The following is a 16152-nucleotide window of genomic DNA, read 5'->3' on the forward strand; positions in this document are numbered from 1 at the left end:
ACTCAGACGCAGGCAGTGCGCTGCATGAGACAAAAAAGTAATATAGCCAAAACAACCGCATAGCTGCTCTTTAGTGTAGATGCATGTTGATTTTATCAGACAATGCCGCGATTATAAATGAGAGTGACTCCTGGTTATCATGTATTAAAAGGGGTCGTGTTTAGTCACTATTTAGTGTGGTATTTTTTGACAATATTCACTCATCATGACAGTAAAATAGGGCATTCTAAGTCAATATACTGCAGTATTTCCTCTCTCAATCAGTAGAACATATGGTTAACACCCGGTCATGCATGAAAAAATAATACCGTCTTGTACCGTGAAACCGGTATAATTTTGAAAAATACCGTGATATAAATTTCTGGTCATACCGCCCAGCACTAACTCATACAAGGATATTTTTTCTTTCGTTACTTGAATTATAGGGTAATTCTAACTGCATTATAATAGGCTTCATCATGCAGTGAATGCTTTTGGAAATTTTTTTTTTGTTTTTTTTTGCAAATTCAGTGATGTATTTGAAAATGTCATCTCTCAGTATCGTCTCTCTGTCCCCCATTCACACATACAGCACAATGATGTTATGTCAGGGGAATGTCTTTAAACTCTAATTAAGGAAATGTCATACCTTCTGTTGTCTTCTTTTTTTCTACACAAAATGATTGGCCAATCGCCATTATTGAGTTCTTAAATTATCATACATAGAGAATTTTAATATTTCATTTGCATGATAAGTTTTACATAACATTATTAATCTAAAGGGGATGGTAAGGGGGATGGTGGTTGAAGTGATGCTTTTTGTCTTTTTTTCCAACAAGGGGGATGCCATCCCTCTGCACCCCCCCCCCTCAATTTGACCCCTCGTTAGGCTCTAAGGTTCAGCACACAGGGTCAGGGGTTTGTTCAAATCCTTAGCAAGAATTGCTAATAAGCCTTCAGGCTGGCAGGGATTTCAGTTTGAATGTGGAGAACCTTTGCTCTGTTTGTTGACAGATTTCTTTGCCTAACACACAGAACACAAACAAATAAAATCCTCTATGAGCCCAGTGTTCCGTAGGAGATGCTTAAATCAGTTAGGATCAATGAAAGAGCCCAGCTTGAAGGATTACAGTCTTAAGAGCTTGGCTAAGTAAGGGACTCATTAAACTCTACTAGTGCTAACCAGCTCCCACCCCTGCTGAGGAGAGCAAAAGGGTGGGTGGGGGGGCGGAGGATCTCGGTGGCTCTGCCTCCTGGGTTAGCACAGGTAGAGAGGATGTTTGGAGAGGTGAAATGACACGGTCTGGGGGAACTCCAGATGCAATGAGGAATGGAAAGGCTGAGCATAAACAGAACATTTCCAAGAAAGCAGGACTTCGCCCTGCTGGCCAACTGTAGCCATCCACACACATACACAAGCTTAGTATTCAGTGTCACACCAAGGACCCAAGCGGCTTGTTTACTCAAGGCCTAATTTAAACCGTCTGCTCCTGAACTTGTGCTTGTTTTTATAGTTTCTCCACAGGCCTGAGCTGCATGAGTGCTACCTGCCTTCTATTAAATAGCCTTTTATACTATCTGTATCAGAGGCTGCTTTACACTTTTTAAGGCCTTTCATATTTTCTATCCTATACGGTCAAGACACAACATTTCCTGTTGGCTTCCAAGCTCGTACGCACCACACATTGGCTGATTTATGGAGAACCAGATTCGTACATACAGCAGGATGTTTTCTTCCAAGTCTCGGCATTTGAATGCTATCAATAAAATTGACAGAAATAAACTGTGCAGATTCGATCTCCAACAAATTCCATGAACAAACTCCAAGGACCTTGTTTGGTCAATCCCCTTGCAAGGCTGATTTATCCTGAAGAAAACCTATGATATGGAGGATTAGGCCTGGAGGAAACTATAGCAGCACTGTCGGATGAAGGCAGTAAATTTGTTTGTGCTTCCTAAAGCTCCACTGCAGCTTAAACAATCAAGTAAAGAACCACATGGCACAGACCACATCGAAAAAAAAAGAAAAGCACGACCACACCAAAGGACGTCTACAATCGTACAGAGGAGGAAATGCAAATATGGAATGAATAATCCAGACAACCTCATAACCACTGGCGGGCATGACGTCACCCAGAAATGTCATTCAGTAGTCCATATATAAATGAATGACATAGTAAATGCGGAAATGGATATTCCTTGAGACCTGTCTGGACTCTGTGACCCTAGCCGCAGCTATTGATATACTGTTGTATGAAATCACTAGTTTCCACAAAGATACAGAAGAATGAGCCACACTTTTGTCTCTTTCCATGAGTTTCAACGAGTCACAGTCTCTTTTGTGGTTGGTGTCTGTCAGTAGGACACAAAGCAAAGACCTTACTGTTGAGATAAAATCAATTGTTTCTCATCTTACAGACTCGAAGGACTGTGAAAGTGAGTGCTGGTGAGAGGAAAGACCCATTCAAATGCTGCAACCCATGACCATCTGGAATATGACAATGGTTTAAACAGTCACCATGTCGTCATGGCAAAGGTTTGACATTCTTAGGTCATCACTGACCACAGTGTGAGGTGAGGAGAATAACATTTGGTTTGCCTGTTCATCATACTCATCGTTTCTGAAGTACTCCAGTTGTAGTCTGTGACGCTCTCAGGAAAAATTAAAAGGAAATATGCGTTATTACTGTCGCTTTTGTTTGTGTCTACTACATATTTTGTGACAAAAGCTTCCTGAAGGGAAGTGCCCAAGTAGATGTCCAAACACATTAATGCAGTCACACCGGCATTCTGTTATTGTACAGATGGAATGTTTGTTTGTCAGTCTGACAATTATTTTCTTTGGAGCAGAATCTCTATCTTTTGTTTCTTTCACCTTCCTCCAGTCATGCTCCTCTGGGATATTCCAGAAAGCAGGTTATGCAACATACCTGGGTAAGTTTAGGGATAAGGAAATGGATAACCTCAACCTTCAATACTATAACCTCAACCTATATATTTAGCATCAAACTAACAATATAAGATTACAATATGAGATTAAAATGATTGCACAACTGCCCAGTAGGTGGCAATATGCATTAAGGACAGGCACGTGCAGAAGGGGGTGCGATGGGTGCTTGAGCACCTGCCCCTTTCCCCTTGATGCCCAAAGTGCCCTTTTGTCAAGGCAATTATTTTTTATTTTTTTTGTAATTAAACGCCATTTTGTGAAGGACTGCCCAATCTAACTATTAGTAAAATGAATGAATTATAATTTAGTCGTAAATAAAATTATCTACATGATGATCAGTGTTGCCAACTTAGCAACTTTGTCGCTAGATTTAGCAATTTTTCAGACTCCCTTAGCGATTTAAAAAAAAAAAAGCGGCTAGCGACAAATCTAGCGACTTCTTGATCCCTCAGACACCTTTAATGTAGCGCACTACCAGGATGCCTTCATAACGTCCGCGGCTGCCGGTAAGTGGAGTTCTCAGCTCAGAGTGATTAAGAGGTGCAAAGAAATATTTAACTTTTAAACTTAAAGTGGTCTTTTCTGTTCTGTGTTTCTTTTTTAAAACTGCGTCACGGCATTTGCTGCTATCAATACAGAAGCATCCGTTTCGATACATGTCTCAGCAAGGAGCACAGCCCTATTAAAAGCCGTGCTCCATGTGCCCCTTTTATACTTTGAGCACCTGCCCCTCCAAAGGTCTCTGCACGGCCCTGATTAAGGATGTAAATCACCATTAAACAAAGTAAGAAGAAAGTAGAAGTATACCATGCTGAGACAGTGGAACACGTTTTGATGATATGTAATGCATATGAAAGGAAAAGGCAAAGTCTTAAACAAGAATTACAATCCCTAGGAATAAAATAATTCACAATAAATAATATACTAAATGATGGTCCAAATGCAGGAAAACAAATGAGTGCAATCGTAAGATTTTTTAGGAATAGTAAATTTAAATACAGGATATGGGGATTACATGATAATCATAGAAATCATTCTCTTCAAACTCCATCACATGCCATGCTGCTTTTTAGCACTTGCTTCCATGGTGGCTTCTGGATTTGCCTCTTGGGGATGTCTTGTGTGTTGTTCACCATGAGCATGTGCTGAGTTGACCGAACTTACTCCCAGATGCGTTTTTGGAACCAATAACCGTGACTAAGAAACATTTGAGTTAATCAACAGAGGGGTTTATGTGATGGTAAGTTAACCCTGCTTTCTTAGTCACAGGGAAAGGGCAAATGTCACCAGTGTGAATGAGCATGTGTGTGTGGTCCAGTCTATTTCAGTAAGGTAAACATAATGATGCATTGGATTTTATAACAGCCTACAGCAAAAATTTGTCATGCCCATTTTTGTTGTTAATGATCAATCTAGGCATTAATCTGCACGCTTTAAGAAACAACTGCCAACTACTCTGGTGTGTTTACATCTTTAGGTGTTTATTTTGACTACTTTTAGTGCTTAGGTTACAACCCTTTGCTGATATATCACACAGTAGATGATTTCTGAGAAGTTAAGTCATAATCATGTGTTAAAAAATACTCCATGGTGTTAAATATAGGTACTTAATTGCGGAAATGTTTGAAGGTTCAGCTTGTACTATGACCAGGTCTCAAACATTTACCAAACAAATTCAGTGTCACATTCATCAAAAATATGGCAAAGTTTGGAATATGAGATAAAACTAAGGAGATACAACATTTATGATAGTACAGTGAGCCCACCCAAATCTTATGTTTGTGCTCTCACCTTAACTTTGGGTGGGTTCCACCAGTGGTCTTTCATCACTGCTGCAACGCTCATGTTGCTGGGCAGGAGGGCCACACTGCTGCTAGCATCTCTACAGGCCACCTCACACTCCTTTCCTGTTGGGCATCATAGACAGGTGTTACTCATGTCATGACCATGGTATATTGATATCTGCTTCAGGGCAAATTAAATGTACCTTTCTGATCATTAAGAACGAGTGACAGGGTGTCTGCAGGATTTTTAAGCTCAAATGTAAGACTTTTTAAGACCTGCACAAATAAAATTAATACCATATGTGCGGGCTAGGGCAATGTCTATGATAACATATTAAACTGTACAATGACTGTAAAAAGCATGATTTACAGTTTAGATACAGGTTTTCACAAATACAAAAAGTTTTATAAAATGATCAACTTCACATTTCAGCCTTTAAACATTTTTAAGAAAATGGATGAGTCAAAAGTATCAAATATTATTTTAAACAATATCAATCGATTATTATATTAATTAAATAACAATGTATTTACTGTCTTAATTCATTTGATTTTTATAATGCATTATCTTTTTGTCGCTCCACCAGTTCACATTTACAACATTTAAAACATGGGATGATTTTCACTTTGGTCTGAACAGAAACAGAACGGCTTATTGAAAATGCAAATTCATTCTCTGTCAGCAGGTGGAACAGCAAAAATATAGCAGTTTCCCTAGTAACCGCAGTACACAAAGCAGCACAGCACGTGACATAATTCTTTATGTATTTTTAAAATCAAAAATAGAGTAAAAACCATAATATTGTGAAATATTATTGCAATTTAAAATAACAGTCTTCTATTTCAGTACATTTAAAAATTTTATTTGATGACAAAGCTGAATTTTCAGCATCATTACTCCAGTCTTCAGTGTCACATGAATATTCAGAAATCATACTGATATGCTGATTTGGTGCTCAAGAAACATTTCTAATTAATGTTGAAAATAGTTGTGCTGCTTAATAATTTTGTGAAAACCATGACCCATTTTTCAGGATTCTTTGATCAAAAGAACAGCATTCATTTGAAACAGAAATCTTTTGTAGCATTATAATTGTCTTACTATCACTTTTGATTAATTGAATGCATCTCTTTAATAAAAAAAAATACTATCCCCAAACTTTTGAACTATAGTGTAGCTAAAAACGTGAGGATAGTTTAAATAACTTCTTCATCAAGAATAATTAACCAGACAGATAAAACCTAGTGAGAGTTTATGTTATTAGCTAGCTACTATACTGCCCCACAAAGAGAATACACATCAACCACATATTTAGTCAAAACTGAGTCATTACTAAAAATCAGCTCTCCAATACAATGTGACAGATGGGTTTGACTCAAAAAATCTCTGATTAAGACAGAATTTGAAATTACTCAAAAATATGCTGTTGTAGTTACACTGCCTCTTGTGGCAATGTTGAGACTGCAGTGCATACATGTGTGTGCAGTGTGTTTTAGGCCTAAGAAGTGAAAAGCAGATAGTCAGAGACCTATGCCATGTTCATCCTTGCAGTTGAGATGGATAGTTGGGCTGAGATTCTGCGGAAGGGAACACTGGCCTGTCAGGTTGGGGCAAAGACGGAAAGAACCGGTCCAGTTCCCATCCTTTCTGCATCGGATCACGTTGGTGGAAGGACCCTGGAGCAAAGGCCAACATTTCTATTAATCATCATAAAAGAAGCTCACTAACCATCACCACATGGCAAAAAACATATGTGGTTGAATGTAAGGGTGGAGGCAAAGGATGGGCATGACCTCAAGGTTCAGTTGCCAAAATTACATATTAGAAGCTGTGTAACTGACAAATGAAACAAAGCATATGTAAAATCTGTCAGTCTACCAGTCATGCTGCTTATGAATAGCCAGAGGGATGACACAGAACAATCGTGATGCTTAAAAGTGAGTGATAGGGTGCGCATGATGAATGGAAGGTGCTGCAGACAGTAATGGGAAGTGATGGACTGAGATGTTGATGGAGGAAGAGAGAAAACGAGGAGAAGAGAGAGAGAACACGACAGACCTGCTTGCAGCGGCTGTGCTGTCTCACCGTGTGGTTAGCCCTGTTGCAGTCAATCCAGCAGTCGCTGTTGAACTGAAAGCCGTTTGTGCACTTGTAGGTACCATGGAAAATGGGAGGAGGTGGCTCACATGTGACTGCCACACACTCACCCGACTGCCAGGTTCCATCCTCCGTACACTGCCGCTTAAATGCACGCCTGTGGTACATCACAGGCACTGACCTACAACACGTTCATTATTACAAAGACAGATAGATTCAGCAGAATTCTCTATCATAGTTTTTGAACATGCAAAGGCTGGAATACATTGCACCACTTTTGCTCTGATTTGCAGTCTGAAAGAGTTGACGCTAGTTGCCGAAAGTCACAGTCTGCAGATTTTGGGTAGTCGGTGTTGACCGATTTCACAGAAAATGATATAATGTATGATGGGGGCAGATTTTTTAGCTTCAGTCTATGACATTCGTGATCTTCAGTCGTTTAGTGTATGATACCTAGTGTTTTAAAATCTGTCCAGATTTTAAAAGTCGTGTAGTGTATTCCAACCTTAAAACAGCTTTTAATAATTCACTGTTCTTAGAATAAAATGTTCACAGACCACCCACAGTCCGTTCATGGACCATCTGATTAATACTGCACTTAAAACTGGCAAGTACTTTCCAAAATGACAAGCTCTAATCTGAATGGCTGCCTTTCCACAACTTCTGGGAGTCAGGGTGCACAGGATTTTATCAGACACTAAATTATCACCAAATAAATATCCATCCATCCATCTATCTATTTTCCAAACCACTTGTCGTACGCGGGTCACAGGCCAAGTAAATATCCAAAGTAGAACATAAAATGACTGTATATCGCACTTTTCTGAATTACGTGGAATATTTGTTACTAATTACTTTTGAACGCACAGAAATTCGGATCAAAGTCACATTTCCATTCATTTTGAATTAAATGGCACATAAAAACCAAACACAATTGCTTCCTGTATAAATGGGTTGTTTTTGGCCAGAACAATCTAAATTTGACATTTAAAGTGGACCAGATTTATGACTATAGTCTAATGTCTGGCTACACGTGGCAATGTGAGTAACTGACCAACAGGGTAAATAATGACCATGACTTTATCCAAGCTTTTAAACAATTGATACAGCCCTGGGTATTCAATTGCCACAACATGGTTAACTAAATCTGTAATGCAATAAACAAGAGGATGGTACGGTCTGAATATAGAACTCATTAAAGTTAAAGCTTATAATTATGCATGGTTTAGTGTTGTCTCACCTCTTGGGCTTGTCTGTGTGGGGCACATGGTAGCCAGGCTTGCACTTATACTTGCAGAAAGACCCAACTTTGAGGCCTGAGGCACTGCAGCGTTTGGTCTGCAGGACAGCGTTGAGTACAGGAGGAGGGACCGGACAGCGCAGCTCACAAAGAGCCTCGGGGAAGGACCACATGCCATCCTCCATACACGTCAGCACGTTATTACTGCCTGCAGAGATAAAAGGACAAAGAAACAGGACAAGTTGACCTCAGATTTAAAGTCAACCTACTTCAATTTGATGTAAAACACAGCACTGTTTTCTCAGTGTGCATTGTTTTATTTTTAATTTTTTGTAGTTGGTGTCAAAACCGCATTTGGCATTTTACAGAGCTGACCTTTCAATCCCAAGAGCCTTTAGTTTTAGGATGTGTCACGGTCTACCCACCCACAAGCTGAGCCGGCTCCCGGCATTGAAAAGTGCACTTCTTGCCGTAGGTGGTTCCCTCAGAGAACTCAAAGACAGCTGGGTGCACGTGGTACTTGTCAGGCCGCCCGCAGTCCACAGGTTCACAGGTCACCTGCTTGTTCCATTTCCCATCTGCGCAGGTGAGGGTCACCGTGGATTCAGACTGTCGAGAGGCAAAAACATGAAGGCAATAGTTCAAAACACGGGAAAAGAACATTTTGTTTTCTTTCGGTTAATTCACTGCAACCGCAACAATCCGTCAGACCAGACCATATCAAATAATACACATCGGTTTCAATAACATTTTACACACTATATAGACATAAAAATACAACTAAATTAAATGTATTTATGTATCTCTTGGTGAAAGGAAGCAGTAGGAAGCTAACAGTCTGAGTGGGTGATAATAAATGGCTCAGGTACAGCATATAAAGCTGTCAGAACTGAAGGCAGAGTGAGTCAGAGGTCCTTTCTGCTGTTTTACTAAGTCATGTCTGACCTGTATGATGTCTCCAAAGACATCTGTGCTAGTAGCAGAGCCACGAAACCCCACACATACCGGACCCCCCATAAGAACAAAACAATTAAACTTAGGGGTGTCACATTTTGTTTCAGAAAATTTTGTCGAATCACTGCCATGACATAACGTGACTTGTGTTTCATTAGTGATTTGAATGATTTTCTGTCGGAAAACCCTGAACGCGTCCAAGTGCACCAAGCCCAGTTCCGTGAAAATGAGACTGACGAAGCAGATCCTCATTTTCAAATGAGAGTAAAGTTACAAATTGTCACGAATTCATGATTGTTCATACACTTACGGTAAATAATAATAACCTTTGTGCTGAACACTAACATTTATAACATAGTAGCTGGTCTTTTTAAGGTAATGTTGACAGTAATAGTAGTAGATGTAGTAGTATTTCCCGCTCCTGTTATACATCCGCAGGTAATTTTACTTGATTTATTACAAAAAGGATAAATTAATTTATTCCAGCATGAGAATGATCACAGTCATAGAGTACGACTCCATCTAACCAAAATAGACAATTGCATACTTCAAAAGGTGCATGAGAATATGCTAAAAAAATTCTGTGAGTCCTTACTCTTTCTTTCTCTGTCTCTCCTCACTCCGTCAAAATCCAGTTTATTTTGACTATTTAGTTGTCCTTGTCTCGAGTAATATGTAGGGACATTTACTGACCTATTATTGACTCAATACATAAATCACTGCTTATATTAACACAAAACCCTTACTATGCCTACAAACAACCAATGAATCAAACTTCACTGTGTACAAAGCAGGAATAACATTCGTGAATTTGTCACCAGCAGCACAGCATTGCATTCTTCTACTCAATGAATCTTCAAATGCGTGAACCACGTAAAAAGTTTGTGTTTTTACTGCACGACAGCAAATTTAAAACTTCTCTTAGCCAAAAAAATTAAAAATGAAATAATTGTGATCTAACATGATGTGGGTTATGGCATTGTTGTGCTTTTTGTGTGTGGTATTAAGCATTAAGTAAAAAGTGATGTTTAACATGAACAGACTCTTTTAATGAAGCACAGAATAAAACATCTACTTCTCCACAGATTTATCCTTTTGTTTATGACAAGTGATGAAAGCTGGTTGGTTCCAAAAAAAAAAAAAAGATGTCAGCTATGTTTATTGAAACAATTTTTTTGAAGCCAAATAGTTTTTGCTGGCATGGCACAGATTATTGTGGCAAATGTTCTTTAACTTAGTTAGTTGTTAGTTCAAATACCTTCTTTATAAAACTTGCGAGAGGCTACAGAAGTACATAAAAGTGTCATCTCGCTTTCCCTGCCCAGACATCTCTGGCTCTCTCAAAGCTCAATGGCAGTTTAGACACAAGGTTTATTAGCCGGCACTGGCTGCATTACAGGAGCAGTAAAATAAATTACCACAGTCACATGGCTGTGTGGGACGAAAAGGAAAACATAAACTGTTGTGGTTGAACAGAAGAAAAACACACATTCAGGGGGCTGTTTAAATGCCCACCTGTATGTTACGTAATCCGTGTCGCATGCGCAAACGATAGCACACATAAACACACGCTGCTACTGCTTGGAAGTTATAACATGACGGGTCGTTCCTTGTGGTGAACATAGGGGAAGGGGACTGCCGTCACATCGGGGGGTGGCAAGTTGCGGAGGGGGGAGAGGGGTGTCTGCGTGCGGCGTTTCCTTCTTTTACAACTTTACAGCTGCCGATTCCTCCTCCACTGAGTATTTAACTACCACTGACTACTGTGCCTAATTCAACACAGATGCCTCTGTTGGCTTTTCTTCTACACCCCAGCCCCATCCTGTGTTTCTCTCTCCGCGCACTCATACACGCACGCACGAATGCACAGTAACACACGTAAGCAACACACACACACACAAACATGCATAAGTGCTAAAAAAAAGAAAAAAAGAAAGAAAAACGGGGTAAAGCAAACCTCTAACTCTCCGCTTCCCTCTGCTCTGTTGAAATGTTGTTTGCCTAACAGTGATTTCAGGACATGCTCTGCTTTCAATAACACCTTGGCAAAAACAAGCGGCCGGCAGCCAGGAAGCTGCGGACACAAAGACATGACACTGTAGTGGTGCTTGTTGCTGTAGTTATCCGCTCCCAAAACTGTCCTCTGTTCATGATGGGTTGCGAGATCATAACCCTTGATGCTTGGCTTGGCCTGCAACCTTATAAACACACATTTATCTCTGTTTGTAACAGCTCCTAATGCTGTTTTTTTTTCTCAATAGGACCGTATTGGCACCCTCTCAGTGATGTTACAGTAACAGGTTAATGATGAAATGGCTAATTTGTCTCTGACTAAAGTCTTTAGGAACACACATTATGAGCTCCCTGGAGATGGCTGATAAGCTGTAATGACTGTGCTGGGATCAGCACTTTCACTCTGTAGATGTATCGCACTGCTGTCATCAGCTCTCCAGCTCACATGCAAGTGAGACTTGGAAATCCATCCAGGCCAATTTATTTTAAACCTTTATATGGTCACATTTTTGCAGGGTAATCTCTGAAGCTGTCAAATTATAATTTCTAAACAAATACCCATTTACAATCACGTGTATGTTTGATATTATTAATCTACTGTACACACCCACACAGTATGTCCAGATTTTAGATTTTTTTATTTTTTATTTTTTTCCACTCAAAATAGTTTCAAAGAAGCCATAGCAGCCAGGCTCAACTGTTGCTCGTCTATGAAATCGATCAAATAATTTTTACTTTAACAACATTCTGATGATTATTTTGATTATGTTGTACCAAACACACACCATAACGATAACAGAATGAGACACAAAATATATGATATAAAATTAAAAGGGTATCTTAAATATAAAAGATTATACTTTTAAATGTAAAGGATTAAAAAAAAAACATAACATAGAATACAGAATATATATTTGACTGAAGGAGACCGAAGATAAATATGGATACATTAATTAACAAATGTGTTCTGTGTATTTTTGTACTGTGTGTAGTACATTTAATTTTAGTACAACATATTTTTAATCTGTGTATATGTGTGTATATTTATTTATCAATATAAACAGGCTAAACCCAACAGGTGAAGAAACAACCAAACTATACCATCGCTGCAGGAGGACATCAGATCAGTGTTGTTATCATTAAAACTAAAACTAAAACGACTATAAAAATCATTGTCATTAACTGAAATAAAGCAGGAATAAAATATAAATATTAGTTTAAAAAATAACCAAAACACAAAAAATTTGGATGAAAATTAGAAATATTGTTTTGGCATCTAACTGAAAATAAATTGTTGAAGTTGTCTTGAAGTTGAAGTACTAAAATTACTAAAACTTAAACTGAAATAAAAATAAAGTTAAATAGATAATTTAAACAATAATAAAAAACTACAAAAGCACCTAACAAAACTATTAATACTTGAACTAAATTAAAATGAAAACTGCAAATATAAAACACTACAAAAAATGACTTTCTTACTTTCTTACATTGGGATGGGGGTTTCAGGAGCCATTGGGGAGATGTCTAGTGCAGTTATGTAAGGTATGAGAGGTGTTTTTTCATAAAAATGGCCATGGCTGTTACCCGAACTGTAACTGCCAATGGGGTAAGAAAAATAATCTTACATGAAAGGGAAAACAAGATTATTTTTCTTACCCCATTGGCAGATTTTTTTCTTCTTGTTTCAAGCAAAAACTAACAAAAAATTATAATTTTTTTTTTCAGAAAACAAGACTTAATATCTTAAGTCATTTTGCTTCTCAAGTAAATGTATATTGATTTAAGAATGTTTAAATATTTGTACTACAAAACAAGGCAAAATACTAAGAAAATCATTTATATTATAATAATATCATTTTATAAATTGATATACATAATACTAAAATAATACTGCATCAAATGGGCCTGTTTTAAAACTTCACCAAATGCCAAACAATATCACAAAAGCCAGTGAGGTTTAGAAACTGCACAATGTGGGATTGTGGGTGCATTTTAAACAGATAAGCCATGGTGAAAGAAGGGTGAAGTTATTTCAAAACTCAGTATTTTTATTTAAATTTTACAGTGCAGTGCTGTAAATGTAGAACTACTACAGTTACAGTTACGAAAACTCTCCTCTCTTACCTTACATAACCGCACTAGACATCTCCCCAATGGCCCCCGAAGCCCCCAACCCCGGACCCCAATGTGCACCGCTGTTAAATAAGCCAAGCCCTCCCAAAAGCAGAGAAAAACTGTCTGCTGCCTTTCCTTCCAAATGCGTAATAACTCACAGGCCAAGCTTCTCAGTCGACTGCGGTTGCTGGCAGAAACCCACCCAACATACAGTAGAGCCCAAGTGCTTACAAAGAACACACAGCACTTTCTCGTCTTTTCTTTTTTTATGTTCGCATTTTCCCTTTTCTTTCTTCCCCTTGTTCTCCTTCTGTCAATATCACAAGAGAACAAGCGCTGGAAAACAGAACAGAGTTGTTTTTGAAAGTCCAGAGCTGCAAATGGCCCAAAACGTTCTTTGTGAATGGGTGGGGTGAAGGATGGCCGAGGGCTTGTGGAGTTAGTACAGTGCCAAACACTTAGCCAGTGGAGTGGGGTAAAGGACTGCCATTGCCACCACTGGCCTTTTGTGTGGGGGACCGGGGTCAACTGGGTTGCAGTAATCACTGCTCGTTACTTAGCGGGGGTGTACTGGGCCTGCAGATCTGCAGTGCTGCTGATCCGTGGCTGTGCCTTAAACAGAGTCTTCTGGGAGTGCGGTGGCGGCTAAGCATGGTGCTCCACTGTTTTGAAGTCAAATAGACTTGAACAAATTGCATCCTGACTGACTGCACTCTGACACTTTCTTCACACGTTCAAGCAGCAGTGAACCAGAAAATGCAAGCGCAATTAACAGATGTGCAAGGCACACACACACAAGATACAAGCACACCCTCGTGATCACGTATGCATGCCGACAAACACCAGACAGAGCCTTATAAGACTTGTGAATGGAAACCAATGATTTGCTAGATATAAGACAAAAAGAGTTAACTAGTGAACTGTTCGACTGCATCAGATCTTGTACCTGAATCTGAAGCTGAAAGGTGAATACAAGTAAATGACTCACTTTTTGTCATTTATCTCAATACTTTACCTGTATTCACCCTAATTAAACACTAATGGTTGGATTCAAAGTCAGTGAATCCTATTTTTTATCATGTTCAACTCAAAATAAGGAAAGTAATCAAGACATGAGTTTAACAAGGATTTGTTGACTTTAATTATATATATTTTTTATTAGGATTTGTTATACTCTTATTCAGCAAGAGCACATTTCAAGTAAACTTTATATTCATCAAAGAATCCTAACAAAAAATGTATGACATGTTCCACAAAAATATTAAGCAGCAAAACTTTTCAACATGGATATTAATAAAAAATGTTTCTTGAGCACCAAACCTGCATATCTATGATTTCTGAAGGATCATGTGATTCTGAAGACTGGAGTAATGACTGCTGAAAATTCCGCTTTACCATCACAGAAATAAATTACATTTTAAAATATATTGAAATAGAAAACAGACATTTTAAATTTGGTGCTGTCAAACTGATTAATCACATCCAAAATAAAAAGTTTGTGTTTACATAATATATGTGTGTGTAGGGTGTATATTTATATGTATATATACAGTAAATGCACACGCATACATCTATATATTTAAGAAACATTTACATGTAATATATATGTTATTTTCTACATAAATATAAATATATATTACATATATTTCTTAAATATATACATGTATGTGTGTGTATTTATATATACATATAAATATACACAGTACACACACATATATTATCTAAACACAAACTTTTATTTTGGATGCGATTAATCGATTTGACAGCTCTATTTAAATTGCAATAAACCATTTAAAAAAATACCAACCCTAAACTTTTCAATGGTACTGCATTTATTAGTACTATTACAGAAAAAAAATTAACTGTCACAATTATTTTTAAATTATTCATTACAAAGAACTATACAAAAGTATCAAGTTTGATTGGGAATTTCCAAAAGCAGGACAACCCCACTGATGTTTAAGCACAAAAGGATGCAGCCATACGCTGAGGGGGAAAAAGGAGCATGTTCGTGTTAGCCTGACAGTGATTTCTGGAAGGAAACTTCATTTACATCACTCACAGTTGACTGTTGAGGTTGCCGTTCAGTCAAACTGTTTTCTAGCCTATTACAATAACAACAACAACAACAAAAAACCCTTCCAGTCAGAGGGGAGGCCGAGAGTGAGAGAAATGTTTATGAAAAATCTACAGCTTCTCTTTTATTTAAGCCACATGGACCATTTCAGCAGTTCCAGGCAGAGAGAAAGGCATAAAAACAACATCAAGCCAATAACAGAGAGCCCACTGGCCTGAGCGCCAGCTATTGTGACTATTCACTTACCGTCTCACAGTTTGGTTAGCAAAACCTACGTGAGCCATAAATCTTTACTGCTACTTTCTCTCTATGTGGTCAGGGCATGAGTCAATGATTATTGTTTAATGTAATATAAACCGCTGTGTGTGCACACGAGTGTGCATGTGTATGTTTGTGTTGTGTGCTCTCTGAAACCTGGTCAAAATACTTGGCAAAAAATGTAAGACATTTTAGTGCAGGATAAAAACACAGAGAGTAAGCACACACACACACACACACACACACACAGTGTAACGTCCACAAATACACATTCAAAAAGCAATGAACAAGACTGTATTACCTGTGTTTTAATAATATCATCATCTCGGTGTATCTTCAGTGTATATCCTCGGTTGCAGGTGATAGTACAGCGAGCTCCATTGAAGTATCCAGGACTATTGCACTTCATCTCCGCATTACTGACCTTCGGCTTCTGACATTCAGTGGCGTCACACGAATAATGAACACAACTGAGGGATTACAGAAAGAACTTACATTATGACAATGTGAAATGTCTCGGTTACGTATGTAACCCTCGTTCCCTGAAGGAGGGAACGGAGACGTCACGTTGGTGACCGATGAATTTGGATCTCGCTTAGAGAGACCAATCCACTGCGAGTGTAACTAAATGAGCCAATGCACATTGGCATGCGATGATTGCATCCAGCTGCCGCTGATCACAGC

The 16152-nt window shown here is 38.5% G+C and overlaps 1 protein-coding gene across 1 annotated transcript in view; it reads right to left on the bottom strand.

Moving 5' to 3' along the window:
* The window catches only part of LOC107667798 (pappalysin-1-like), a 90513-nt gene that overhangs the window by 15583 nt on the left and 58778 nt on the right, over positions 1–16152 (bottom strand). Inside the window, exons 14-19 of the mRNA XM_016459516.1 lie at positions 15770–15938; positions 8477–8660; positions 8052–8259; positions 6773–6992; positions 6243–6390; positions 4721–4836 (exon numbers count right to left, since the gene is read on the bottom strand). Coding sequence (XP_016315002.1) covers positions 4721–4836; positions 6243–6390; positions 6773–6992; positions 8052–8259; positions 8477–8660; positions 15770–15938 — 1045 coding nt within the window. The remainder of the gene's footprint in view (positions 1–4720; positions 4837–6242; positions 6391–6772; positions 6993–8051; positions 8260–8476; positions 8661–15769; positions 15939–16152) is intronic.

Source organism: Sinocyclocheilus anshuiensis, unplaced genomic scaffold (genome assembly GCF_001515605.1).
Source record: "Sinocyclocheilus anshuiensis isolate Anshui unplaced genomic scaffold, SAMN03320099.WGS_v1.1 scaffold2558, whole genome shotgun sequence".
NCBI classification, from domain to species: Eukaryota; Metazoa; Chordata; class Actinopteri; order Cypriniformes; family Cyprinidae; genus Sinocyclocheilus; species Sinocyclocheilus anshuiensis.